The sequence below is a fragment of the Caloenas nicobarica genome, chromosome 6 (assembly GCF_036013445.1).
Source record: "Caloenas nicobarica isolate bCalNic1 chromosome 6, bCalNic1.hap1, whole genome shotgun sequence".
NCBI lineage: Eukaryota > Metazoa > Chordata > Aves > Columbiformes > Columbidae > Caloenas > Caloenas nicobarica.
The window spans coordinates 14,376,599-14,402,268 of NC_088250.1; the positions used below are offsets into that span (position 1 = coordinate 14,376,599).

General features: G+C 42.7%; 1 protein-coding gene across 2 annotated transcripts; it reads left to right on the top strand.

The window, feature by feature from the left end:
- Positions 1–25,139, top strand: STAT1 (signal transducer and activator of transcription 1). 2 transcript variants are annotated; one of them, XM_065637454.1, is made up of 25 exons: positions 1–92; positions 628–674; positions 2,813–2,941; positions 3,459–3,603; positions 4,449–4,547; positions 6,445–6,540; positions 7,218–7,296; positions 7,716–7,807; positions 8,442–8,593; positions 8,857–9,015; positions 10,401–10,493; positions 10,618–10,677; positions 11,783–11,812; positions 11,897–11,990; positions 12,935–12,976; positions 13,461–13,544; positions 14,081–14,179; positions 14,660–14,795; positions 16,582–16,637; positions 17,589–17,683; positions 19,899–20,038; positions 21,342–21,527; positions 22,153–22,228; positions 22,685–22,787; positions 23,555–25,139. In XM_065637454.1, exons 3-25 carry the CDS (start codon positions 2,814–2,816, stop codon positions 23,576–23,578), a joined length of 2,268 nt encoding a protein of 755 aa, XP_065493526.1. In that variant the 5' UTR covers positions 1–92; positions 628–674; position 2,813; the 3' UTR covers positions 23,579–25,139. The 2 variants fall into 2 exon arrangements, with proteins under 2 accessions (XP_065493526.1, XP_065493525.1); XM_065637453.1 differs by lacking the exon at positions 628–674.
- Positions 25,140–25,670: the final 531 nt, after the last annotated feature.

Sequence of the window (25,670 nt, forward strand, 5' to 3'; positions counted from 1 at the left end):
GCCCGGTGTGACTGACTGAGGCAGCGGGAACCGGTGTCCGCGGGCACCGGGGGCTGGGCACGGGAAAAGGCTCCCGGAGCCTTCCCCGAGAGGTGAGGGGAGGATTCCGGGGGTTGGCGCGGGCGGGGAAAGGGGGCGACGCCGCCAGCCCCAGGAGCGGGGTGAATGCCCGGGGCACCCGTGTAGCTGAACCTGCGGCTGCCGGCCCGAGATGGCCCCCGGGGCTGTGCGCTTCAGCGCGTTCCCTCCTTGGGGCGAGGAGAGTCACCTCCTGAGGGCCCTCACCCTGACAGGGCCTGTGGGGACACCAGAGCCACAGCGCCTACCTGCCGGGCAGAGCCACCTGTCACACCTGCTCTCACATCCCGACAGCGGCACATTCTCTACGCCACACGCGCGGTTATTCAGCCAGCCGGGCAGGCACCGCCGGGAGCCCCCGGGTGACCGGCGGCCCCGGCAGGGGGGGAGCGCGGCAGCGGGAACACCGCGCCCGCCCCGCGGAAAGCAAAGGGCTGTAGGCGGGGCATCGCGGCGCTGCCGCGCGCCCATTGGCTGAGGCGGCGGGAGGTGGGCTCTGATTGGCTCTGCGGGGCGCCCCACGCTCGCTGGCCGTGCGGGTATTTCTAGGCGGGAGCGGGGTCGCGGTGCGGAGCCGGAGCTGCTGGGTGCCGCGGGTGAGTGCGGGGGCCGGGGCGGGGCACGGGCCCGGGGAGCGCTGTCCGAGCCGCGGGGGCGCGGGCCCGGGCCCGGGGAGCGCTGTCCGAGCCGCGGGGGCGCGGGCCCGGGCCCGGGGAGCGCTGTCCGAGCCGCGGGGGCGCGGGCCCGGGCCCGGGGAGCGCTGTCCGAGCCGCGGGGGCGCGGGCACGGGCCCGGGGAGCGCTGTCCGAGCCGCGGGGGCGCGGGCACGGGCCCGGGGAGCGCTGTCCGAGCCGCGGGGGCGCGGGCACGGGCCCGGGGAGCGCTGTCCGAGCCGCGGGGGCGCGGGGGAGGCGGCAGGGACGGCGTTCAGCCGCCCTTTGCTCCCGAGCTGCCGTCGCACGGTTCGGCGGTGATCGGTCGGGAAGCACACGGAGAATCTAATTTTTATGAGGCGGTTAAATGGGGTTAGAGAAGGAGCCCGAGCTCTGAGCACGGTTGGCACCGAGGCACACAGACCCTGCAAATAAGCCGCCCCCAATTTCGGGGCTTCCAACCGGGTCCCCTTTTCTCCAGGGACACTCCCAAGCAGCAATCGTATTGCATTTATTTAAGGGAAGGCAGGACCGCAAAGCAGGCTGTCTGTCCTACCCACCTCACCTGTCAGTCCACGGCAGGGTGAGCACTACACCCCAGTATCGCTCTCTCTTCGCCACAAAAGGTGCCAACTTCCCAACTTTTCAGCGTTTCCCTGCTTGCATCCCAAGGATCGCGTTTGCTGTGTTATCATATTGCTCTTATCATATTGCCCTGTAACCACCCCTTTGGATGGTTCTCTGTGACCCATCTTAGGTCTTTTCCCAGTCTGGTTGCTTTAAGACACAGGAATATTAAACTACGCCAAGAAAAAGAACAAAAGAAAAAACAAACAAAACCCACAGCAGACTAACTTCATGCATTTAGACAAATCCTTCCAGCTTTCCTCACCAACGTTGTGTTTAACTGTTCACCGTGGTGCCACTACAACATTCTCAAATGTTGCGTTACCTGTAATCTGAATTCCACACACATCAAAACCCTCAAAGCCCCCACTTAAAAAAAAAAAAAAAAAGTTGCATGTTTAACTCCCATTTTCTTCTCACCCATATGCCCCAGGGCAGCTGGAGGAGCTGGTACACAGACAATAATGGCATTTGACAAGAAGCCACATCTAAGATATTTTTTCACCCAGATGCTGCCTTGTTCCTTGGATAGGTCCTATCACCCTGTTTTAAAAGTTGCAGCTGCAAGTGGACTTGCATCTCAGCATCCACGTTCTGAGCCCAAACTGTTCCGCAGACATATCTTGACATGCCATTTCTACCACAAGACACTAAACTGCAGCCCAGGGAGGGGATGGTAACAAATCTGCAGAGACCAAATATCTGACCGTCCAGCCAGCCTGTCATTGTACAGCACAGCTTCTCCCCATCATGTTAGTTCCTTTAAAAAAAAAAATCCCTGTGTCTACTGCAGCCATTACTTAATTTCACCTGAAAATTTGATCATGGGAACTGAAGCATACAGTAGGAAAAATAGCTCTCAAATATTTCTCTGTTTAAAGCAACTTCAGATATTGTTCATTTTCAGAGCAGGTAAGTGAGAACACAAATGGCACCTGAAAATGAGCCCTTAGAGGTTTCCTTGGTTTTCCACCTCTTGGCGAGGAGGGGTACATCAGCACTGATAAAAGGCAAAACTCCACGTACAGGATCTCAATCCTACAGAATACAGGTATCAAACACAGCTCCTCATTCCTATATCCTGTCCCTGCTAAGCAAGAGAGCGATAACACTACCAGTACCCTAAATACAGTGAAAAGGTGTTCAAAGGGGGAAAAAAAAAAAAAAGTTTTCACAGGGAAGGGTGATTTAGCTTTGAGTTGTTTTTCATTAAAGAGTTCACTGTCTTGCAATTTTCTTAATTTTTCTTCTAAATTAAACACAGAAGTGTTCAGTTGTAATGACTACCTTTGTAAAACAGTCACAACTGAAAATGTTTTTGTTTGCTGCAAACACTTTTCCTTCCTACTTCTTCAGTTTTGCTATTGTTCATGAAAACTTTAGGAGTTAGTCTTTACCAGTGCAGTCCTACTTATACATTTACACCGTTTTTTCCCCCCCCGCTTCCTCCTCAGGATGACTCAGTGGTATCAGCTCCAGCAACTTGACTCCAAGTTCTTGGAGCAAGTTCACCAGCTATACGATGACAGCTTTCCTATGGAAATCAGGCAGTACTTGGCACAGTGGCTGGAAAACCAGGATTGGTAAGCTTGGAAAGTGGCCTTCAGGTAGTTCAGTGTGGGTGCTGTTGCCTGTGTTCTTGCCCCTCCAGGGCTTTCTAGAGAGTAACAAGTACTGTCTCATATTTTCCTTGGTTGGTCTGTGACAAAAGCGGCTGTTTTAAGAGCAATCAGTTACTACCTTGGCAGCTCAAGCTCTTGGTGTTGGCAGACTTTGAACTTGCCAAGATTTCTTGCAATTCTCTTATTTTAGAAGAGCGGTACAACATGCACATGAATTAAGCTCGCTTTTAGCTTCTTGGTGTGCATGGAATGAGTAAATGAAGTTGCACAGAATGTGGCAAGAATAATACAGAGAAAAACAACATTTCTGTATCAAGGAAAGTCAAAGTTGAGAGAATGCAAGTGTTTGAAGGTAATTCTTACTGTTTGCATATACTACAACTGGACTTGGGGATTAAAAATAAAGTACTACTGTATGCATTTCTTGAATGTTGTATTGAAAGAGTGTTTAACACAAGCATGCCTTAAATTATTCTAGGGAACATGCAGCCAGCAACGTGTCTTTTGCTACGGTGTTATTCCATGACCTGCTGTCACAGCTTGATGATCAGTTTAGTAGATTCTTGATAGAAAACAACTTTTTGCTGCAACACAACATAAGGAAAAGCAAACGTAATCTTCAGGTATGCCTGAGGTATATGCCTGTACATTTGCATGTTTCAGTTGCACAACTGGATGCCTCTAAGCAAATTACCCTGCCATGAAGGATTTTTGCAGGCAATGTGTGAGAATCCCAATTTAAAAGCCAGAATTCGAATGTTGCTCCATTTTTGTTTTCATTGCCTTCGGTTAGAAAGTTACAGTTTCATTACCAGTACAGTTAAAGTTTCTGAGAACTCCAGGAAGAAAAATGTTGTCATGTGTAAGATGTTCGCTATATATATTTGGAGCACTTATTTGAGTGTAGTTTCGGTTACCCCACCCCTTCCCCAGCTGGTTTCCTCAGTGTCCTAAGAAGCTTCTGACACAGAAGAAACACAGGGGAAGAAATCCTTCCTGTGCAACTGCAGAACCAGAGTTAATAGCAAGGGATTTGCCATCAGACAGCACTTCTGTGCATCCTGACAGAGAAAAGAGCCAAAGCAGGTGGTAGTGAGTGGCAGTGCAGAACATATCCCTAGTTGCCCTTCAAAACCAGCAGCTGTATTTCTGTATTTTTTTTATGTAGGAGGGTGGGTCTGGAGAGAGGATGAGCTCTATCTAAGGCTGTAGGGAAGCACCTCCCTTCTCCCACTCATGTCTCTGACCCTTTCCTGTTGCTTTGTGCCCAGTCCCATCTATTTGTACACCAATGAACTAAAATAGAAGCTCGTTCTTGGACATGGGTGCAGCTGTCACGCTCCCTGTAGTCTTGGAGCATCCTGTGACCAGCATGTGCCTCAAGGCTCTAATATTTTTGCCAATCAGTTTACTGAAGGACAAGAAATCATGGGTATGAAACTTAACAATAGACTGTCTCCAATGCCAGGATAACTTCCAAGAAGACCCAATACACATGGCAATGATCATCCACAACTGTCTGAAAGAAGAGAGGAAAATACTGAACAGTGCCCAGCTGTTGAGTCAGGTAACAGTCTTGGAATGTCTACAGCAGTTGTATCTACCCTTTCCTTTCCTATTATTTGGGACAGAGGGAGCAGAAGACTACTGAAGGAGGAAACAGGCTGTCCTCTCTGCCCAACAACATGGTTTTTTAAAGACGGAAGAGTGAACACTGATTTGTACCAGCTGGACAGTGGGGCTTGTTTGTACTGTATGAAGCATTTCAAAGGGAAATGGCCAGGAAGTAATTTCTATTCCTGGAGTGATATAAAAGCCATGCTTTTTTTTTTTTTTTTTAACGCTTCTGTCATATAACCTGATGTACTCATCAGATTTCATTACAACTTAATAATTAGTGCTTGCCTGATTTCTCCAGCAAGATTTTGTAGAGTTCTTCTTCTGTATTTTAACTCCTGAGTGTACTCTATCAAGCAGCTGAGCCTTGGTGCTTCTCTGGACTGTCTCTCTGGGGAAAATGCTGCATCATTCCCTTTCCCAGTTAACTCCAAGTCTTTATTTCCATTTTTGTTTTTTAAATGAAGCCCATTTCTTTCCTCTGAACCATAGGTAAAGCCGCCTTCTTATTCCTCATCTGCTCTCAGGCTTCATCATTGTTTTTTCCTTTTGTAAGAAGAGCTGTTTCGCAATAAAAAAAAAAATCTGCAGTTGGGAAAGACAAGCTATATAGCTAGATGTAATCCACTTACGTAGTAATAAAGTGACGACTGACCAAGCATGTTAAGTTTAGATACTGAAATACTTCCCTTTAGGGCAGGTTTTTGAATGCGTATTGGTAGGGTGAGAAGAACACTCAGGCACAAGCTTTCAACAAGGCGCTTCATGCAGCTGTGTCCAAACCAGCTCCACCAAAAGTGTGACTCTGGCAGAGCCCTCGCAGCTGCAGCACAGCTGTTTGGTTTCACTTCTGGCACACAATGACATAAACCACTCAAAACTGCCTTTCCAGCATGTAATACGTGTGGGTCATTAAGAAGGGAAACTTACTGTTGGCACTAGGTACAACACTATGCCCGACCTCTGCTTTCTGGTAAATATTTGCATTTCCCAAAGCTGAGAAGGTAAAATGCAGAACAAGCACAATTATAAGCATCTTAAAAACCGAAGGAGAATCCCAAGTGTTTCAGTATGCTGGGATTGCCCAAATAGTCTGACTTATATCTATGATGGGGAGCGTTTCCCAAAATTAATACTTTAGATGACCTTTGCTTGAGTTGGAGCATTAATTAATCAGAACAATGCACACCTGACTGTCCCACACTGGAGAAACAACGAGTTTCTAACACCATTAATGTGTGGAACAACCACCAAAAAAAAAAAAAAAAATCCTCTCTTTCAAATTACTGCAACTATCCCTGAGTGAAGCCATGCAATAAAATTCCTGAATGATGCTGAGGTCAGCTTTCAAAGAAATTATACTGAGATCTAAAACGTGCTTGAATACCCCATAGGAAAGAAATAGCAAATCAAGTTATCCCATTTACCTCCACACAGACCTGTTGTGTTCTTAGCCCATTTCTCTCCATACCCTGTATGGATGAATCTAATCCTCATCCAGCCTTCAGGGTTGCTGGTTTCTTGAAATACATTTAGAAGATACATGAAGAAATGCAAACAAAATAATGGATTTGTGCAGAGAGAAGACAGACTATGTTTATAGCTTTATAATGCTATGATGAAAAACTGCAGCATCACTGCACAACAGGCATTTTTAATCCTCCCTTGTTTCTTGTAAATTCACCTGGACTCAACTTTATATTATAAAACCTTAGTATGATTTGTTAGAACAAGCTGTGCTTCATCAGGTTGTTTGTCAAAAAAAAAAATCCACTAGCTTATATTAATGGGAAAAAAAAAAATATTTGCTCTGGTTTGATTTGTGTTGTTCTGCTTTCCTCCCTCAGATGGAAGTGGGGAGCGTACAGAACACTGTGATTGGGATGCTGGACAAACAGAAGGAGCTCGATTTGAAAGTTAAGGCTGTAAAAAACAGCGTTGTAGTAAGTATAACTATTTAAAGTAGTATTTGTTGATTCACAGATGTTGAAAAGCTTTCAATACCTAAGACTTCCTAAAATGACAAATAAAAATAAGGTAATGATTTGGTGTACAAGTCTCTAACCAGTAACTGTCTGAAAATATAAAGTAATTATTTGTCAGTAGCACCATAATACAGATTGAGATTTGACTGGTTTAGCAAGATTGAATTTCTCATGCCTAAATTTTAGCAACAAAAACATTTTACCCGTCTGAAATAGTAGCAACTGAGGAAAAACTCTTAACAAATCACATACTGACCAATTTGTCATTAACTAGAAGATTTTAATCTAGCACATAGATGTTTGTTGTCTTAACACTAATGACAGAAAGTTTTTCTCCAAGCAATGCTGTGTGCTGTTTCAAGTTTTTTTTTCCCTGTAGCCTAGGTTCTTCTAAACTCTGTGAACTTAGGTTTTTTATAATTAACAGATTGTAGTTATTAATAGGGGGAGGGAGAGTGAATAGAAGGTGACTAACTTAGGGATGTTTTCTGTTAGAAGTTCCAGGAAGAGGCATTGCTACAAAACTGGACTTCATCTCTGTAGAGGGCTGGTACCAGGCAGCTCCTAATCAGAAGTAGTTTTGCATTACATGAAAATAGTGAATAATTGTGGCCACCTTCATTTGTGCTTTACAGGACGTGGAGCAAGACATCAAGACATTAGAGGATATGCAAGATGAATATGACTTTAAATGTAAAACCTTGCAAAATAGAGGTGAGTAAATCTCCCTTGAAATAACAGTTAACTTCTGTTGCCAGGTTAAGGAATATAAATCATTCATGTCTGAAGTCAGCATGAAAACAAATAGCCCAGTGTGTATCTTCACACGATATAATCATTATTTTAAATCAGGTTCTTGCTCTAAAAAGCAAACAAACCCATCTCAATTAGTTCAGTGGGATAGTGGCTTTTCCTTGAATTAATGCTTTAATTATTGACTCCGTCCTTTCAGAAGAGGGAAAGGAAGAATAAAAAAACCCCACAGTCTAGGAGGCAGTAAATATTTCCTCTCTTAAGCTTTAAAGATATAGTTCACATTAGCCAGGCAGGTCCCCGCCTGCCTCCAGTGTTTCCCCCACCCATACATCAACACTCCTTCAGCCTCACCTTCACAATTTGGACTTATTTTACAGAGCACGACTCCAATGGTATGTCACAGGAGGAATTTAAGAAAGAGCAAATGAATCTCAAGAAGATGTTTTTATCACTTGACCTCAAGAGAAAGGTAGTGCTCAAGTTTTCTTTCAGAAGACAACAGTGCCTCATTTTGAACACATGTTCATTTTCATTGGGTTGACATAGCAAATTATATAAAAGAAAACTTTTGTACTATTATCAGTTGAACTAAGATTTCATTCTTTCAATCCTGACTGAAAAATGTGGAATCCCTGTACACAATTTTATTTCTCTTCTAGCAACCTTTATCAAACTCTGTCAGGTAAAGCTACAAGAACAATGAGAGGGAAAAATATGTCACATCAATAGTCATGTTCTTGAGGAAAGAATTTTTTTTTTTTTTAATTGCAGCTATATTACACACTCATTGCACTGCTCAAATCTACAGCAAACACTGGGTGATCCCAGATGTATAACTTGGGACATACATGGATGTGGGACACTGGCTCAAAATTCAGGAATACTGAACATGCTTTGGTTTTTCCATTGTTTCTCCATTTAATCTAACAAATACTCCAGCTAAAAAGTGTCAGGTGTTTCTAGAAACCATCCTCACTTGACAGAAACTATTACTTTGAGCTCCTTGTAGAGTTTTGCCAGACAGATAGCATTAGCTAAAACAGTGCTTAGCTTTCCTATGTGAAGTTTTTTTAATAAACAGCATAATTTTATACTCTCTATAGGAAGTGGTCAACAAGATTGTACAGCTGTTGAACAACACAGAGCACACACAGAGTGCTCTTATTAAGGAGGAACTGGTGGAATGGAAACACAGGCAGCAGACTGCGTGCATCGGTGGCCCACCCAACGCCTGCCTTGACCAGCTACAGAACTGGTGAGTCTCTGGTCAAGGGCTGCATTGTGCAGGGACTTGAAGTGTTATGAAGGAACACCAGATCTGTGAAATATAATGATTTATATCATGCACTTTCATTCTGTCACGACACTACATTTCATTGATTTTATCACCTCACCACATTTCCAACGAGCAAGAAGTGTTCTTTGTGCCTCATCCTCAGGGACAGTCACCTGGCTGGTGTTTCAGCATTGCTACAATACAAAAACACACTAAAAAGTAATAAGATCCTGTAATCGTAGGTTCACCATTGTTGCCGAAAGTCTACAGCAAGTTCGTCAGCAGCTCAAAAAGCTTGAGGAGCTGGAACAGAAGTTTACGTATGACCCAGATCCCATCACCAAAAACAAACAAGTGCTGCAGGACCGAACATACAGTCTTTTCAAACAGCTCATCCAGAGGTAACAAAGAGACTCTTTTTGTGTGTGCATGAATAAATGGATGGAGAGCACCTTCCCTTCTGTTCCCTCAATACTTCCTACGTGCTAACTTTGCAGTTTGAGGTTTTCCTAAGTTTGGCACAAACATTAAAGTAAATGACTATTTTTGAGATTTACCCTATGCAGTGTTTCAACAGGCTTAGGCCCATGGAAAGGGTTTGTGATCAGTCATCATTTAAGTTAGCAAGAGCTAGGCTGCAATATGCCATGATCACAGAATCAGACTCCTAATCTCTTAGTCTGTTCTTTGCTTTAAGATTCAGCCCTGCAAAGCTCAAGTAACTGGAGGCAAGGAACCATCCACATCAAGATATGCCAAAGATAAATACACAGTAGATTGTCCAACCTGTTGTGTCTGGATGCATCCTCTTAATCTCCAACACAGAGAGACTGGCCCTGTCTCTGTACCACCCCTAATGTGCAAGTTACTCTAGCTGGTAGTTGCCCTGCATAAGATCAGATTTACATTCTTTAAACATATAGTAGACAAAAAAATAATGCTGCAGAAGACTTGAATCTAGCAGGTAAGAGGCTTAGCTACAGTAGGTAACACCCTGTCCCGGGGGGCTAAAACCCAGGTTTCCAGAGTCCTGTTCAGATGCTTTGACCACTGATCTTCATTTGGAAAACACAGGTACTGCTTTTCAAAGCAAAGGCAATGAGGAAGAGCTGTTGAAATGTAGCTGCTGTTATCTGTAAGCTGCTGTTCAGTTTTCTTGCCTGTGAAAACAGCAGAAGGAAAAGTCTCCATGCTGCCTAGGACTTGGTAATAATAGAAAGCCTTCAGGATTTATGTCTACACAGCACAGTGCTCGATAAACAAAAAGTGCCCAAGACAGCAACAGCTTGGGGTGTATCAGAACAGGTTAGAGGCTCAGGAGTTTGCTTTGTGGGCTTCACTAGCCCTTATCAAATCCCCATTTCTCCTATCTAGCTCTTGGGCACGTGTTGTTACGTAGCACTGTCACCGTAAGCATTTGGAAAGAGCTGGGAATAGCAAACAAAGCAACACTCCTCACTTGGATTGTGCTAGTTGCATCACAGTGTTTACCTGCTATTTGATTTCAGGGATGTCTGAGGTAACACTCACTTTCTTCAAGCTACAAATACATTTAGGACAAGCCAGCCCTTATAAATCACTTTATACTTGAAATTTTTCTAGCCCCATTGATAGAAATGAAATAAACCAACACACAAACCTCTGTGTAGGTTGAAACTGAATGAATAAGCTGTGCAGTACTACTGGTAAATCACCATTCTCTCAAAGTTCACTTTTTTTTTAAATGTAATTTCTTATTCCTCAAAGACAATATTGATAAAGTGCTTTTAATCTGTTCTTTCCATAGCTCCTTTGTGGTAGAGAGGCAGCCTTGCATGCCAACACACCCTCAGAGGCCCTTGGTCCTGAAGACAGGAGTACAGTTTACTGTAAAGCTGAGGTATACTTTCCCTTTCCTCATTCTTGTTTTGTGGCAAGCCTAAATATATCTTTGATAAGCATGTCATAGAAGAGCACCTGTCTTTTACAATTGCAGCCATTAAAAAAAAAAATTCTCTTTCCAGATTGTTGGTGAAACTGCAGGAACTGAACTACAACTTGAAAGTGAAAGTTCTATTTGATAAGTATGTTGCATTTTTCTCACTCCTATGTACATTAATGCTAAGCAGTCCCCATGGTCAGAAATCCAAGAGGCCAGTCACATTTTAAGTGTTGAGCTGGCCAGGAGCAGGTTGGTTGTCCATGGCAGCGGGTTCAGTCTCCCTTTTTCTTACCCCTGCTATTGCTCCAAATCTCTTTCTGCCGTTAGAGACACATCACAAAGCACAGATGGCCTCAACTTCTTTCCCCCGGCCCCACTCAGGTGCACCAAAGAGAGCTCACTACTGCAACAGTCACATATTTGAGCCATGTCTTAAAAATATCTTACTTTTTGGGTAGCCTCTAGCGAGGGATCTAGCCATCCTAAAGCTGTCTTGGAATTAGAGGTATAAACGGTCTATCTTTAATGTATGACATTCTCAATTAGTGAAAAACTTAAAGCAATCTGAACAGATTACTACCAATCTTTTGTAAGCAAGCTCAGCTTTTTATAAGAAATACAGTTCAGATGAATTTAGCACACACTTTAAGGGCAGGGAAAGAAACATAAAAGATGCTCTAAAATAACAACAGTAGCTGTGCTCTTAAGAAAGCAAGTGGGTTTTTGTCCTCCCTTTCAAGTCCTTAGGGAGCATTCTGTTCACTTGAAACAGCTCAGGGGCCCAGAAGATTGCAGAGAACTGTGAAAAAGAAATTCTTATGCAGATGTGGGAGCTGAGGCTCTGAGGAGTACATCAGGTACAATGCAACTCGGTAAAATCCCGAGTAGTGGGAAAACAGGTTCAAGTGATGCAGCAATGTATTCAATAAGTTGTATGGTTTGAAAGCAGATTTAGAATGGCAGTGCTATATATTTTTTTTCCTCAGAGCAAGAGTTAAGACCTATGTAACAAAATAAAGGACTTTGATTATAAAGCCCCCATAGCAAAATTTAAGCTTTGGTAAAGGACGGCCTGTGTAGCACAATATTTATTTTGACTGCTTGAACCAATTGCCTCCTCTTTTGCACCAAAGATTTCACAAAAGCATTTTTACCAGTTCTCAGCTACCAAAACACACACATTTTCTTTGTCTGCGGCAGAACCATTAAAAGATTTTGATTTTGTCTTTTTTTTTTTTTTTTGACAGAGATGTAAGTGAGAAGAACTCAGTCAAAGGGTATGTGGCATCACAGTTCAGTATATTAATGTTGGGTTCTTCCAATTAATTTGAGACTTAATTCTTTTCTCTCTCTTTGTGAAGGTTCAGGAAATTTAATATTTTGGGAACAAACACAAAAGTAATGAATATGGAAGAATCTACTAATGGAAGTCTAGCAGCAGAATTCAGGCACTTGGTAGGGGATTTTTTTAAATTTTCATTGACACATCCATTTCATTGTGTGGGTAGAGGGAGTGGTAGGAAGCAGACAATTTGCTTTAGTTATTGGAGTAATTGTTTACTTCTGTATAAGAGGAACTGTAATCATTTCTCCTTTTTCTTGGTTCTTCCCTTTTTGAAATCTTTGGCCTGTTTCAATTTAAATGCTATTGCTTTTGTCACTGGCATGGGGCCAGAAATGCAAACAAGAGTATTTGCTGCCATACAGCTTATGCTGTAAGGAGTTCTTCAGAGGAAGAAGAAAAAGAAGCCTAGAAATGCTGGTTTGGGCCTTTTGGAGGAAGGTCCATAGGTAGGAAAGCTTGGAGTAATTGGACTCGATGATCCTTGTGGGTCCCTTCCAACTGAGGACATTCTAGTTTAAAGAGCTTTGAGTCCGAAAAACAAAAGTTGTCTGGAAGTGGGCAGCTACCAGAAATTCAGTGGCTTCAGCACACTGTACAACACTTCTGATCTGCAGATTCCGAGATAAATCAGATTGGTTCTATCATTACAACAGGACCAGAAAAAAGCAAGTCCTGAACATGGAAGTCTCCCTTCCTCGCCTCGAACAGACACTGTCTAGAGTTTATCATCCACTTCAGAGAGGATAAACCCATATTTCATCTGATCCTTCCCTATTTCACACTGCTGCTGTTCTTATAAGGCCTCTCACATTAAGACATTACATCATAACGAAGCAATATCTGTTTTCACAGATGGTTAGTTTATAAAAGAGTAGTAGTTATCTACAGTTTAATCCTTTGGCTTCCACAGCTTAGAACCAAATAGAATCAGACACTAGTGCAGCAAGTTTGCACACAGTTAAATAACTACAATGCAAGCATTTCCATTCTCTCCCACTTTCATTTGAGGCCAAGGTAAATGAGTGACAGGCTTTTTTTATTTCTTCGTTTACAGCAACTGAAAGAACAGAAAAATGCAGGAAACAGAACGAATGAGGTAAGCAGCACTAACCTTGTTTGTAAAGCTTATGCATAATACTAAAAAGGCATTCGGGCATTTAAGACAATGCTCACTCAACCCCATGAAGCAGCACACAGGATGGCAGATCAATAGGAGGGGGGTTCAGTATTTTTTGAAAGTTGTCTGTGTAGGAGGTCTCTGCAAGAACAGTGTCCCCCTGGACAAGTAACTTTAACAGGTCTTTCTGGCAAAGACAGATTTTTCTACAGCTTCTGTGTACAAGCCAAAAAAAACCCCACCAAACAGAAAAAAAGGCACTTCTAGGAACTTTGTGTTGTCATTTGACTTTAACCTGGAAACTCTGAGGTCTAGAGCAAGAACCCTTGGGCAGAAAAGGTTTTTCACCACCATGATAAATCTCCTCACTTTCCTGCCAAGCAATTTTCAGTCTTTCCACCCCTGAAAGGTGTTTTGCGTGTATGTGGTTTTTATTGTTTGTTTGTTTTGGTTCTTTTTTAAGGGTCCTCTCATTGTAACAGAAGAACTTCACTCTCTGAGTTTTGAGACACAGCTGTGCCAGCCCGGCTTGGTGATAGACCTAGAGGTATGTCTTACATGAAAGAGATGGACTTAAATTCCTCGATGTCACTCATGCTGACGATCTAGGCTTTCTTTCTATTTTTTTAAAGTATTGGGATATCAAGCACTTCCTGTTATTTCAAAAGATATGAATGACACTTCACAACATCTCTGTATAGACACATACAGTGAGAATGCTGTGAAGTCTCTAGGTAAATAAGAGTAGATGTGCTTTGCAAAGCGTCTGATAACCAAACCTGTGTTTTAAGCTCTCTACGTGATCAGTTTCCTTTTATTTTGGAAGTGATATGCTGTGAACTCTACTGTTGCTATCAGCACTATCTTAACTGACACTAAATTCAAGTCTGTATCAGAGAAAAATCACCCAGGTCTTTCTAGTACTTCATCATATTGACATTTTCTCCCCTACATAAAAAGTTCAAGTGAAAAAGTTGAGACCAGCAGGGAACAACAGTGGAAATGCGTTTGTGGGGAATGTGGAGGAGGACGGCAGCAGCGGTACGGGACAACCTGACGTGAGTCCTTTTGTGTCCCTTTCAGACCACGTCCCTTCCCATCGTTGTGATCTCAAACGTCAGCCAGCTGCCAAGCGGATGGGCTTCTATCTTGTGGTTCAACATGCTGTCTACTGATCCTAAGGTATTCACAGAAAAAAAATAGCAGAAATACTCTAATTTTCAAGCATTGTCTGTATACAAGTGTCTGCTGAATTTTTTCCATGCAGATGACTCTTGATGGCTTTCAGGTGCAGCAAGAGACAGTGACTTCCCTGTCCTAAACAGAGCACTGTTTAAAACCCACATAAGGATATTATACATTGTATTCAGTATATGCAGTACAGTGAGAAGCCAAGTAAACATTCAAGAATTCAAATAAATTTAAGTAATCTTGGAATTCTACCCACTGGGAGAAGACACATCCCAAGCAGAGTCCCAGATATTGCTTTTCCTGGTGAAGAGCACCTGGCAGAACAGCAGCCTGCTTTTGCAGAGTTGTCTCAAGCTAACATCCATCCTTAAATCCAAATTTTGTTTTGGCAATACACTTTCATAAATTCAAATGGCATTCCAAAATTCCTGTTAGTTAACTGTAGATTGTTATTTTTCCCTTCCATTCTAGAACTTGTCCTTCTTCCTGAATCCACCTTATGCAAAGTGGTCTAAACTTTCTGAAGTTCTGAGCTGGCAGTTTTCATCTGTAACAAAAAGAGGACTTAATGCAGATCAGCTGAGCATGCTGGGAGAGAAGCTACTTGGTATGGTCTGCTTCCATCACAGGTGTTCTGTTTGAGCTGAAGCTCATTCTACCTCTTTTCTGCAATCTATTTTACTTCCTCTCACGCCTTTCCCCCCCACCCCATATAATATCAATACATAGCAATAAAGTGTTTTCTGGTTTTCGATATGGTAGAGTTTGTAAACGAAGGTCAGATCGTGAAAAAAAGAAGTCCGTAGTTCTAACTTAGGAGTTCTCTGCATGAAGGAAGTGTGGATTTGGGCTACTTCTGCCTTTTGAAGAGCTACTGAAACAACACGTTTAGTCTGTCTTCGAAGTGGCCATTTCTTGGATTTTTTTGTTTTTCAATCCATCTCCATTAATTTTAACTTCATGCGTGCCCCCAACTATAGTGGGGCTTTATCTGCATAAACACAGTTGCAATATCAAAGTGCAAACACTGTGAGATGATTAAAGGATATCAAATGGAACATCTCCTAGCCAAGAGTCCTTAGTAAAAGCTTAATTTTAGCCATGAGTTTTGTTTACAAACTCCTTGTCAGTTTGCTTGACACTGCTACTGTGTTTGCATAGATAAAAGTACTGTTGATTCAGTATTTTCCACTAACCTTAAATTTCAGGAAGCATTTCTCTTTAAAGGGATTTGACATTAGTGGGTCTAGGTGGTAAGTACACCATTCCAGTCTCTAATTCCTCCAGTTTCCCCGAGACATCAGATCTGACAAAACACTTACTGATTTAATAGATTACTTCTCAGAATTCTGCAAGGAGAGTAGTTTTTTAGTTTAATTAACTGTCATGAAGACAAATTAACCACTGACATACTTTCAATGTTAAACTTGGATTTTAGAACTTCAGAGATTTTTGTCAAGCTCTGGTAATAGTAGGGATGCTATTACTTTTAGCTGTAGAGCTAAGATATTTAACTACTGAAAAAAAAGCCCAGGTAGACAAACACTGTGTTTTCAGGATTCCTTAGCAAAAAGGGACACAGAATCTAACAGTGTGCCAGGGTACAACTCACCTGCTGTTTTTGTGATGCAAAAGTTGACAGAATCTTGGTCTTCTCTAAGACCAGCAGCATCAGAAACAAGCTCCCTAAACCAGTTTATTTCTAGAGATGAAGGGGAGAAGCAGCATATTTTTGACTTTGTTGAAATCCGTAGCATGATCTGTGATGGACAGAATTTGGCTCTGAATACAGTCAGGGTCTGCAAAGCTCTCACTATTGTAGTCACAGCATAGGATTTTCTTGGTGGTTTAAATGTGGTTATGAAACACTGTTGGCCTAAGAACAAGGTGAGGGGGAAATGAATGCGACAGGAATGAGATGAGCCTGTGGTTGGGCAGACCTAGAAGTCAAGAGTTTCTAAGGCAAAAGCCTACAAGTCACCAGAATTAAGACAGGAAAGTGCTTGATCTCAGATATTGTACGGTCTGCTGAGCTCCTACAAAAAAGCTTGAGTTGTGGTTTTGTTTTGCTGGAGAAGAGTTGTGCAAGAGTTCAGTCTCCTTCCTGGAAACATTTTGAACCTGGCAAGTGCAGAAAGTGTCAGAACAAAACAGTTCTCATTACACAAGGGCTGTTTAAATACATTTGGTCATTCCAATGCAGCAAACTTCTCCAGAGGGGAATTTTGCAAGCTTTCCCTGTACTAGCCATGCAAATACAGTAGTATTGCATTTCTTTCTTAATCCAACAGCTCAGAGTTGTAAATAAACACTCAGAACTTGGTACTATAAGTAATTTCATTTCAGCCTAAGTAACTTAGAGAATGTGACTAAAGTCAATTTATTCTGTTCAGGGCCAACAAGTGGAGGATCTCATGATGGCCTTATTCCTTGGACAAGATTCTGCAAGGTATGAACACAGCTTAAAAACTGAGATGGAAGGAGCTTTGTCATGGGGTTGGTTTGTTGGGTTTTTTTCCCCAGGGTGCTTTCTTTTTCAGTAGTGTATCCTAATTATCCTAGAGCTTAGGTGGTTGTAGAAGGTTTGGGTGGTGAGGTTAAAGTAACAGTAGAAAGAGAAAAAAATAGTCTTGTAATAGCAAGGAGTAGGTGATTGAGATTGCTTTTCAGCTGTGTGAACTATATAGAAAAACATATTTCAAACACAGCATCTTCATTACTATTAATACAATTTCTATTAATAGAATAGTTGTCCATTTTAACTATTACAGGAAAAAAAATATTAAAAAAAATCAAAACCCAGCAGGGTGAACATTCTCTGCATAGTAAAGGACATTTCCTAGACTAGGGGGAACTACGTTATGGTAAGGAGTAGCACAAGGCGGCCAAGGTGGTCAGCATGATGGCAGAAAGCCACACTATGGGATTTCGCAACCCTGGCTGCAGCAAGACAAGGGCGACTTGTCACATTTTCTTTGGCTTTCGACCCTGAACTGGTATAGATAAGCAGGAGGTGACAGCAGTGGACAATAAGGACAGTGCCTAGGCAGGAACTAGAGCCCTTTCTTTGTTCTCAGACCAGTGTCATTGCAGGAAAGGTGATGGATCATGTGTCTGTGTGGACTGCAGGCTCAGGCAGACCTCTTGCCTTAAGATTCAGTACACGCTTCATTCCCAAGAGTTTCTGTCCTTCTGGAGTAGAGAAGCAGAAAGGGAAAAAGAAAAAAAAATAAGAGAATACTGGAAGGGTGGGAAAGAAGGAAGAGGGGAGAACAGTGCAAGAGCAAGGAGATGCTGGCAGGACTGAGAATTTGCTTCCTCTCCGCTTAAGAAAACTCATGTTTCATCAATCCCTGTTCTCCCCCCTCCCACCCTTGCCTTTTTGCAATCTTAATTTCAGGAAAATATGAATGATAAAAATTTCCCCTTTTGGCTGTGGATTGAGGGAATCCTGGAACTGATTAAGAAACACCTCCTGTGTCTCTGGAATGATGGGTAAGACCTTAGTGAAGTTAACAAAGACGCGGTTGTTTTCTCAGACCTCTCATTTAGGCCAGCAGTTGCATCCTGAGGTTGTGAGGTTACTGGATCCAAAGTATCTGCACAAAGTAGAACCTGCAACCAGGAAAATCTGAGGCAAGTAAATTCTTATCAGTGAGGAAGCCTCTAATGAGGCAACTGTTTAAAGCAAAAAAAAAAAAAAAAAAAAAATCAAATGACTAAGCTGTCCCATTTAAGTCACAGAGCAGGGCTTCGAATGTTAGATTTTTTTTTTTTTTGCATCCACTCCTGCTGTAAGTAGGTTCTTTCCACGCCCTAGAAAAGAGCCTCTTTTGTGTTTCACAGGGAGGACTGAAGTACAAAGTATAAGTCATAAAGGGATCATCCACTTTAGAAAACAACCAAAACAACAACAACAACACCACCCCACACACACACCACCAAACAAAAACCCTACCCACAAACACACTTTACTGTGAACCTCCTGTGGGTGGCAGCAGCCAGACTCTGAACTCATGTATCTGCAACATGACCCCAGAAAGTCTTTGCTGATTTTAATAGAGTAGTAGTAAGTAGTAAGACTCTGCCAGATGGAAAACCAGTTCCATTGGCCCTTAAATAGTGGTTTAGTAAACTTTTGATTCTGCTGTTGCTGATTTCAGGAGTAATTGCTGCCAGAAACAGGTTTAGCCAAGGTCAATATCCTGCATTTTGGGTTTAGCCACATTCTGAAACCCTATCAAATCACACACAGTGGAGCATCCTGCTATCCCACAAGCTTTGCAGAAGGGCTCTGCCCTTCTGCATTCAGCAGCAGGCTTCAAATTATTACCCCCGGCTCCAGACAAGTTCTGCCAAAGCCCTTCATAGTACATAAGCCTTGTTTCACTTGCTAAAACCTACATATTTTTCAGCTAAGTGGACTCTGATGCAGTCTTAAATCATTAGTCATTGCTCTCAGTTGTGAGAACCATCTCCTGTTTAGGGTTTAAACAGAAAGAAGAGGTACAAGTTAACTCCTGAATGTATTCAAAACCAGAAATTGAGTGCTATTAGTTTTTTCTCTCTCAGCTGGCTTGGGCAGATCCTCACAGAGCTTCATTTCCTAGAAAAGCAAAAAGGGAAATGAAGGGGAAACTGTTGCCAGCTGCAAAGATACTTGAGTGGGAAGGAGAGAAATCTATAGTGTTCCTTAAGATAAGGCTCCCCTTGTATACAAAACAATAAGTATTATAGCCTCAAGAACACTTGCCTTTCTTCATACTTGAGGGATGGGAAGGCAAAAGACTCAAAAACTTCAGTTATACACAGAACATTTACTGCCAAACACATTCGTTACCTAAAGCAAGCCATTCAAAAAAAAGGAAAAAAAAAAACCCCACACAAAAAACCCCCCACTAAACTCAAACCAAGACGGCTTACAGCATCCGAAATCCTAAGCAAAAGCATGATTATTTAGCAGATTCTGTGCAAAAAGCACTTTTCCCTAACTCATAACTTAATGCACAGAAGGACAGTAGCAGTAGTACTCAAACTTCATTATTGATGGAATGTTTTGAGAAATAAGAAGTAGTGCACAGGAATTCCGCATTTTTTAAAAAAGCAGTTGGGTTTTGACCCAGGCTATACCCCTAGTGCTGGCTCATGCAACCCCCTCCCCATACCAACCCATTTTCTATGATTTCCACATGGGCCTCCTTGCCCACACAATGACATTTGCTGAAAAGAGCAAATTTGGGGGGGATTGAAGTCACACAAGCATAACAGCTCATCTAGAAAACGTGCGCTAGGAGCAAAACAAACCCCATGCCCATATGAATGCAACCTGTTAGCCAGCAAACTGTTTCAGCAGCCAAAGGGGAGAAACAACTGTTCCTTGATACGCTTTTGAAGGTAAAACTGCGAGCTGACCATATTAAACACACATACAACTTCTGCTTCCACAGCCCAGCTTGGACAGCAAGAGATAATCTCTTTCATTCTGAGCTCAGAAAAGCATTTGTACGAGGCACCAAGACGAGCGCCGGAGGAAGCTGGAGCGATTCACGGCTTGCCTGGGGCAGCTCCGGCTGGTCACAAGACAAAGCCTTCTACCAGGCTTTTACAAGCACTTCAGCTCTTTTAAGTGACAAAAGCTTTTTAATTTTCCTAGCTAGCCCAGCTTTTTTTGTTAAAGTTTTAACACAGCTTTTTCTTTTCAACATTACAGCTGCATCATGGGTTTCATAAGTAAAGAGAAAGAACGTGCTTTACTGAAGGACCAGAGCCCAGGAACGTTTTTACTGAGATTCAGCGAGAGCAGCAGAGAGGGAGCCATCACGTTTACTTGGGTGGAAGGATCTCAAAATGGTAAGTCAGTAACAGAGGACATCTTTATCTTCAAAATACAAGCTTACATCAGAACAAATAGTTTTTATGCTCTTTCACACGGAGAACCGATACAACACACCACCTGAGCGATCCCCACACACCATAGCAGACACGGGCCTTACTGGGTGTAGTTCGTAAGCCATACAGGGGATTGTTTAAGGTTTCAGCTAAGGCCAGTAATGCTTCCCAGGTACTGCTGCTGGCCTGGAATTTTGTTGAGGACAAACAAACTGACTGGGTTGTTTCCTCAGCCTCCCTGGGGTCTCTCCAAGCAAGAGACCCTTAGTACACACACAGCTGCATCCCCCTCCAAACCCCATCACCTTCCCACCAGAGATTTCTCTCTCAGGAAAAGTTTACTACAGCCACATTTCACCCTCTGTGTTATTGTTCTCTCTCAGCACTTCACCTCGTGTGCAACACTCCTTCCTCAAACAACTTTAACTCGTGGCCCAGCACACTTGTTCTTTCCCACATTCTTCCCAGGTAAACCACGTACTCACTTCATTTCCCAAGGAGTTGTCCTTCTTCCTATTTCCAGAAGAACTCACAAAGAGCTGGCTTCCTCAACTAGCTGGGTGACTTCCCTCACCCCTCTTCTAAGAAAGCCCAGAAACATAAAAGCTGCAAAAAACCTATAACCACCCCTGTACCAAATCAGGGTCCTCCCCTTATCATACTAATTAAATTACCCCCACCTGCCAGGGTGCTGCAGCTGTTGGCACAACTTTGACGAGCCCAAGACCTACAACAGCTGGAAGAGAAACTGCTGAATGTGCTTGAATGGCTTTTTCCCTTTGCTGCCTTCATAGCTGAGACATCCATAAACTGAGCAAAGGAGGGTGTATTTGGAGCATTCAGGGCAGCTTTATCTGTCTCTATGGTTCACAAGAGCTCCAAGTGGTGTATTGGGATCAAGCTTCCTAATAGGGAACAGAGTTTGAATGACATCATTTGGAAGAAGGTTGAAAAGGTAGCACAGCTATAATTAAACACCACTGTTCATTTCCACGCACAGGTCACCCCAGTCATTATGTATACAAAATACATCAAAAGCCATCGCTATAAGCCATCCCCGCACATGCCTTCCTACCCCTCAATACAATTGTCCTTTCCTTTTGACAGTCATTAAATATTTACCTGCAGCACAGTAGGTGTCATCCAGGTAAGTCTTTTGTTCTCATGACCTCTGAATTTGTGGACATGGCTGCAGCTTTTCTGGACAGTTTTAGGAAAAAACTTGGAAACCACCTTCAAGAGTCACTGTTTCTCTCCTCTGCAGAGCCCCAGTTCCACTCGGTAGAACCGTACACCAAGAAGGAGCTCTCTGCTGTTACTTTCCCTGATATCATTCGCAACTACAAAGTGATGGCAGCTGAAAACATTCCTGAAAATCCACTGAGGTTTCTGTACCCAGATATACCCAAAGACAATGCCTTTGGCAAATACTACTCCAGGCCTAAGGAGGGTGAGTGCTATAAATGGCTCAGACAGCCTAAGTGTGATGTTTGCTCTTCAGATGTTTGCGCACTGGATAATGTCTGCAGCGTGGAAAGAAAGGGTAGGAGTTGGGCTGCCTCAGCAGCCTAACCCTTGCTTGAGTGCTTCTCAGCTGAACAGAGAGAACAGGCACTTCAGCTTTAGCAGGTTAAGAAAAAGTCTGTTTTTAAAAACATGATATGTAGTCGGATCTAAAACTGGAAACGTAATTGTTGCAGGCCCTCGAATTCAGCTTTCCTGTGAGATATCTCGGGGCTGTAGGTTCCCACTAACAGCTGGAACTGTGACTCAAATGTGACTGTTCCACAGGACTGATCCTGGCTGTGTGGTTGGTACAGCTACGTCAGACTTCAGGGGAGGTTTTATTCCCCATTTTCGGAGGGGAAAAGCAAAAAGGAAAAATTGGCTAAAAAATGGAATAAATTAACCATAGTGCTGTAAAATGCACGAGAGGGAGACTTGCACATTATCTGGGTCACAGGCTTTATTTTTGATACAATAAAGATGGCAATGTGAAGTAAACATGCTAAAAAAAAAAAACAAACACCACCACACACAAAAATAAGCTGCTTTTTTTTTTTTTCTCCTTGAAGCACCAGAGCCGATGGATTTGGATGGTCCCAAGGGAAATGGCTATATCAAGACTGAGTTGATCTCTGTATCTGAAGTGTAAGTTTCCACAGAAATGCTGGATTTCTAGGAACTGATCATAACTTTTTAGCTGCAGTTCTTGTCTCTTCATAGTATTTAAGGAGTAGATGCACCTGTCAAATCTTTCCTTTCTTTGAGTATCTGATCACACCACATTAATGCAGCACTGTGTTTGAAACACCATTTTTAGGTTAAAAACCCTAGGAACTTGCAGGTAGTTGCACTGGCAAATAACGTCTTGAAAAGCAAGTTCTTAAAAGACTTGTTGGACTTGTTTGTTTAGAAGGTAGATCAGTGAGCAGTCCCACTTTTCATTTAAAGCCATGCTGGCTTTGCAAAGTGGGGTGTGTGGCTCATGGGCTTCTTCCCCGGAGACCTCAGTAGTGGCCCTTGTGGCCTCAGAGCCAGCGTGGTGGCCCAGCTGTGCCTCGCTCCCTCACTGAAGGGTTGTCCCTGCTCTTCTCCTTCCCTCAGCCACCCTTCCAGGCTCCAGTCTCCAGAAAACCTGCTCCCCATGTCTCCTGAAGAATTCTACGAGGTCTCTCAGATGGTGGGCCCAGAAGAGATTGATACTGTGGTATGTATCATAACCCAGCCTTTGTGGGAGGGTTGAGCCAGAACTTGCTTTTTTTTTCCATTTTTTTTCCCTTCAGACATCCATCAGACACTTAACACAAGGTTAACGCTTCAGAACGCAGCTCTTCAAATGCATAGGAATCCGGAGACTGAATGAGATCGCTACCAGTTGTTCTTTGTGCTTTTTTAAAATCATAGAATCATTTTGGTTGGAAGAGACCCCCAAGATCATCGAGTCCAACCATAACCTAACCTAACTCTAGCACTAAACCATGTCCCTAAGAACCTCGTCGAAACACCTTTTAAACCCCTCCAGGGATGGTGACTCCACCACTTCCCTGGGCAGCCTGTTCCAATGCCCGACAACCCCCTCCGTGAATTATTTTTTCCTAAAATTCTTTTTTTTTTTTGTGGGGATGGGGGTGAAGAACGGGAGAGCAAAGCTTCCAGTGTGCATCTTGCAGAGCAGTGGGAAGGGCAGAAGGAGTAACAGTGTGGGGGGGAAGAATGAGCAGGTACACAGCTTGCAAGTCTTGCCCCACTGATGAGGTACTGGCTGTTAACAGGGCAGCATCATCCTTTTGGGGTGTACTTCAGAAAAAAATGCCAAATTAAAGCATTATTTTTTTCCCTCCTTCCATGGTAATTTGATCCTGATACATGAATCCAGTGCTATTTGGGGAGGACTGGGTTGTGCTCTGTAGTTAGCAAAGACTAGAATGTTAGTGCTTTACTCAGTTTAATTGATATATACTTTTCTTGTTGCAGATGTGTTCAGCATATACAACGTAAAGCTTCCCGCTGCATTGTTAACACAGCTGATTAGCTTCTGCATCCTGCTCTGCAGTCAGTGACTTGGTGACATGCTTCGATTCTTTGGGAAGGTCCTAAATATTTTAGAGCACATCAGTTTCTCATCCTGGTAGCAGCTTTTAGCTAATGGGAATACGAACAGCAGTCTGAACAGCCTCCTTACTTGCACCTTTTTTGTTTAGAAGTTCTTTGTTAAGGAATTTTCAGTTAGTGAAATAACGTGGACGAAGAGAGGAGGATGGGAATGAGAGGTCCTCAGCAAGAATGATGGGAGAAGCGCATTTTTTGTTTAAGGGAGTTAGTTAAATGTGATGTTTGAAAGAGTTGGCTGTACCTAGAAGGCTTCAAAGGAGAGGTAGTTCTTTTGCAGAGGCTCCCATTTGGAAAGCTGCACCTTCTGTGTTAACTACTTCTGAGGAACTTTCATAGCTTTGAATTCTCACCTGCATCACAGAAAGGAGAAAACACCACAGGTATATGCTACACTGAATCCATGTGCTGCCCAAGTTTGTCCCGGTTTTATCTTTCCTAAGGGCACAGCCTACTAAGAAAACAGAAGTCAAAAGTGTTATCTGCATTTCAGTTTCTCTTGTTTCTTAAGGCAAAGTCTTCTTGTATGATGTTCAGCGCAATCTTTCTCGTAAAGAGCACTTCTTGGCAAACCACCTTAAAGCACACGCTGAGCTTAAAACTCAACCTGTACAATCAAGACTAAAGCCTCTACAGACTGCAGCCACGCTGTCTGGCAGCAGTATTGGACAAAATGAGAACCTCCTCTTTTTAAAGGGTGCAAAAGGGGTTGCAGTATGTTTTTATTCACTGTGCTTAATGTACCACAATGAGGATCTGGTCCGTCATATCCTTTACAATACTGCATACCCCATTTAGGTTCTAACAGGTGAAACAGAGCTTAATTTTATCATGCACTGTGAACCAGGGCATTTATTTAACTGTTGATCTGAAGAGCTAGAAGGCCCTGCAGGCTTTGATAAGGAAGTGGGTTTGCAATTAGGGATAAGGCACAGGAAAGTGAAGAAGATGCCGGATCAATCAGCTGCTGCTTAGAAAATAAATGAATGGTACAATTTAGTGTGTTGTGCCCAGGAAGACAGATGTACCCCCTGCAAAAGCCAGAGAGAAGGAAAATTTAAAGGACCTAAAACATATAATGTATGTATTTAAACGGAAACCATTGCTAAACTGACTTATTTTTGGTAGCCAGGCTTACTGAGGTGAACAGTGCTACAGAACATCACATAGTGACTTAATGCTTTTATTGTAAGTAGCTGAATGTACATCTATATCGTAAGACAAAAATCAAATATTGGTTTCTTGAGCTATATCTTGTACTCCTGTTCAGCAGTTTGTTTTCATTATTTTTCTATTTCAGTTTTATCAACCAGGGTGAAAATTGAGGTTGAAAGCAAGGGCCTTATTCCTGGCTTTGTTTTTACACAGCCAATAGTTCTAGAAGCAATGGGTTTTTTCCCCCAAGTGGAATATTCTTTTGCCATTTTAAATAAATGGAACTGTCAGTTGACACTTGTGCCCTTTCTCTCGTGTTTTGGCTATTTCTATTATAAAGATGATGTGTCTGCCAATAGTTTATATCTCATTCTAAACTTGCTGCTGCCACTAAGCAGTTACAGCTCTGAAGCCTAAGGCAATATAGATGCTTTTAATTCACTGCGTTGTTGCAGATCAGTCTGCACAATAAGAGTTCTTACAAGGTGGTTGGCAGAATAATTTCTTTTATTATTATTATTATTATTATTACATCACATGTTTTTCTTTTTCTTTCCCACCCAAACTTCAATGATCTCAAATTTGTAATTGGAGTTGATCGGTAGGATAACTGGTCTACAGCTAAACACTGTGAGCTATCGAGCTGTCCACTGCTGCATCATTTTTGACACAGTTCCCTTGTCTCACACTTGTCAGGCTTTTCTGTTAACTACAGGGCCAGAAGAATAATAAAAGCAAAGAAACTGTTAGGGAGATGAAGGGTAGCAGGAGAGAAGAGACAGCAAGAGAAAGCTAGAGCTATTGAGGGCACTCAATTTAAGAATCC